Source organism: Buceros rhinoceros, unplaced genomic scaffold (genome assembly GCF_000710305.1).
Source record: "Buceros rhinoceros silvestris isolate BGI_N320 unplaced genomic scaffold, ASM71030v1 scaffold30534, whole genome shotgun sequence".
NCBI classification, from domain to species: Eukaryota; Metazoa; Chordata; class Aves; order Bucerotiformes; family Bucerotidae; genus Buceros; species Buceros rhinoceros.
Genome location: NW_010410525.1, coordinates 34,797 through 37,433, shown reverse-complemented (window position 1 = coordinate 37,433; position 2,637 = coordinate 34,797). Strand labels below are relative to the sequence as shown.

At 39.5% G+C, this 2,637-nt stretch overlaps 1 protein-coding gene across 1 annotated transcript in view; it reads left to right on the top strand.

Moving 5' to 3' along the window:
• ANKS6 (ankyrin repeat and sterile alpha motif domain containing 6) overlaps window positions 1-2,637 on the top strand; it is a gene marked incomplete at its 5' end in the record, with an annotated part of 30,751 nt that overhangs the window by 3,496 nt on the left and 24,618 nt on the right. The window contains one exon of the mRNA XM_010135664.1: window positions 1,936-1,980. Coding sequence (XP_010133966.1) covers window positions 1,936-1,980 — 45 coding nt within the window. The remainder of the gene's footprint in view (window positions 1-1,935; window positions 1,981-2,637) is intronic.

The following is a 2,637-nucleotide window of genomic DNA, read 5'->3' as shown; positions in this document are numbered from 1 at the left end:
CCTGCTGGTCAAGCTTCCCTTGTACTTTAAGAAGCGAGGACAAAAATCTGACATTTATTTCTGCTTCAGAGAAGGTTGTAACTTAGTCAGATGTTGACTCATAGGTCAACAAGTTGGAGCTGGGGCTTTCATACAGCCACGCTACCAGACAGAACCAGCCGGCTGCAAACATTTGCTCATGACCACTCTCTAAGGAACGGACATCAGCTGGTTACAGCACACAGAGAGAGTCAGACATCCATGGGATTCACTAGTGCAGCATTTTATACTTTGCTCATGCGTTTGCACATACAGAACATTGGTGCAGGCAGAGTTGGCCTGATGAGTCTTGAAAGTCTTCTTTAGTCGGGTGACTTAAAGTGTTGAAGAAGTCTGTTTAAGCTGGGAGAGCGGACTTGTTTTAAAGCAGATGAGTGTTTCTGTCACCTCTGTGGAAGGAGGAGTTTCTATCAGCAGAAGGGTAGTAACTAGTCAGAGCAGAGAAGGTGACTTAAAAGTGTTAAGCTTCCACACCAATATCTGCATTGCATTTTGGCCATGGCTTCGGTCTCCCCCTAGCACTCGAGTCTTATATATCCTGGAAAGCAAAAAGATCCTTTCTGTCATATGGAAGGCAGCAGAAAAGGAACTTGTTTTCTGATACCTTGCCATAGACAGGGAGAATTGCCTCCCAGAAAAAAGCAACTCTTCTCAGGGCTGTTTTCAGTAGCATGTTCAGAACTACCTGAAATGGCCTGGGTGTTTCCTGTCCTTGTCCTTGCTTCGGCTTACCCAGTGGCACTTCCTGCTTCTGACATCTCCTCGTGGTCTCCTGCTCCCTGCGGCTGCTTCTTTTCCAGGATTCTCACACATCAAGTACAGAGTATGGTCCTTTCCTGAACTAGACTTTTGAAATCTGTTTTCCAGTGGTGAGCTCATACACACTTCCTTCTATAAAAGCAGTTTCTGGACCAGGAGAAAATGTAGGATCCACCACTCCCTTACCAGGTTTTGAAGTAAGAGTTTCTCATGTTTTTTTGGTGCTTTACAGCAATTGGTTTTGTTCAGCATTTTCAAATGACTTCCTTTGGAGTCAAGCTATAAACATTAATCTTTCTGTATTATCATAAAAATGACAGAATCGAGCCCAGGAAATCTCTGAACATCTCCTTGTTTTCCTTAAAATCTTTTTACCCCACTGATTCTGTAGTGCCAATAGTGCTTTGGAAGATGGAGGAGGATGTATTTTTCTGGCTTGATGGAAGGTGCAAAATATGTCAGTATTTTTTCCTAATCTTACATAGTTTCAAATACTTTCAAGGTATGTCAAAGGAATGGTCCTTCACTAAAAAGTATTAAAACTTGTTATAATTACAGCTCTTACCATGGGGATGGTGACCTGTGAGCTGAAGGATATTTATTAATGCACAAATAGCAAACTGTAGTTAAATCATCACTGTTACTTTTGTGACCTTCACAAATTGACCTGGCAGTACTGAAGAGGAAATAAAAATGGGACAGTGTGTAAAACTCCTTTTGAGCCATCTTTCAAAATAATCCTGTAATATTTGGGTGTTTGCTGTTGTACAGAGGATTACACCAGACCACTAAACCATACTGTGGTTCTTTAATTTATATTTTAGTCTTCCAGGCAAGAAACTCAATTTCCAAATACAATTTTCTGGTAAAGAATGGAAGTTGAAAGGCAAAAGCCTGTACTGGTGCTTTATTACAGTTTTTAGCTTTAGCTCTGGAGACAGAATTATACAGGTAAGTCATTTTTCCCAAGGGGAATAAAAATGTTATCAGTGCTTTTTTTGCTCTTACTAAATGTATGTCTAAACATGTTTTATAGTACCTTTGTGTAATTTTTAAAATAGTTTTTGCGACAAAAATATTATTGGAAATTTTTGCTTTTTAAATGATTGCTAATAGAAATATTTGTATTTCTTCCAGATACAGAAAAAAGGCAACCTGATGTCTTTCATGCTTTGAAATTGGGTAAGTACTGACAGGATTCTTCCACCACGTCTGGTTCTTGTAATTTCAGAGCATGTTTGTTTTCTAACGTGGGAAACTGAGACATGTTCTGGTTTTACATGTAACTTTGTTTTTTCTCTCATTTTTATTTTTATTTAAAAAAAGCCCCCATTTATTTCTTTAGTTTATTTTTCTTCATGTTCCAATACGAGAAAACTTAAAAACTCCTGGTGCCCTTCATGCCCAAATGGTCTGATATTGTAGTTCCAGTTATTCCCAGACCATGCTACCTTTAGTAAGATTATTTTTTTTCCTTTCTCACAAACTTTAAATATGAAAGCAAAAGTGATCATTGGTGCACAAAATATGCTGGTCTCTACTCATATGAGCATTGTAATTGTTCTCTTAAGTTCCTTCAAGAAAAGTCTAAGATCTTGCCTGTTCTCTCACAAGCAAGAGTGGCTTTCATGAGCATACAGCTGGTAAAACTGTCCTGTGGCACACAGAAAGAGGCAGTACCGTGCTGTTGATTTAAATTTGATCCAGGCTCCCATGGGTCGCACCCCTCATGGATGGTGAGCTGCTTTCCGGTTACCTGTTTTCCTGGCTTTTCCAGGCTTTGGCCCATGTAACAAGACTATTCACTTCCTGCTGTGTTTCCCCAATATGTCACAGGTC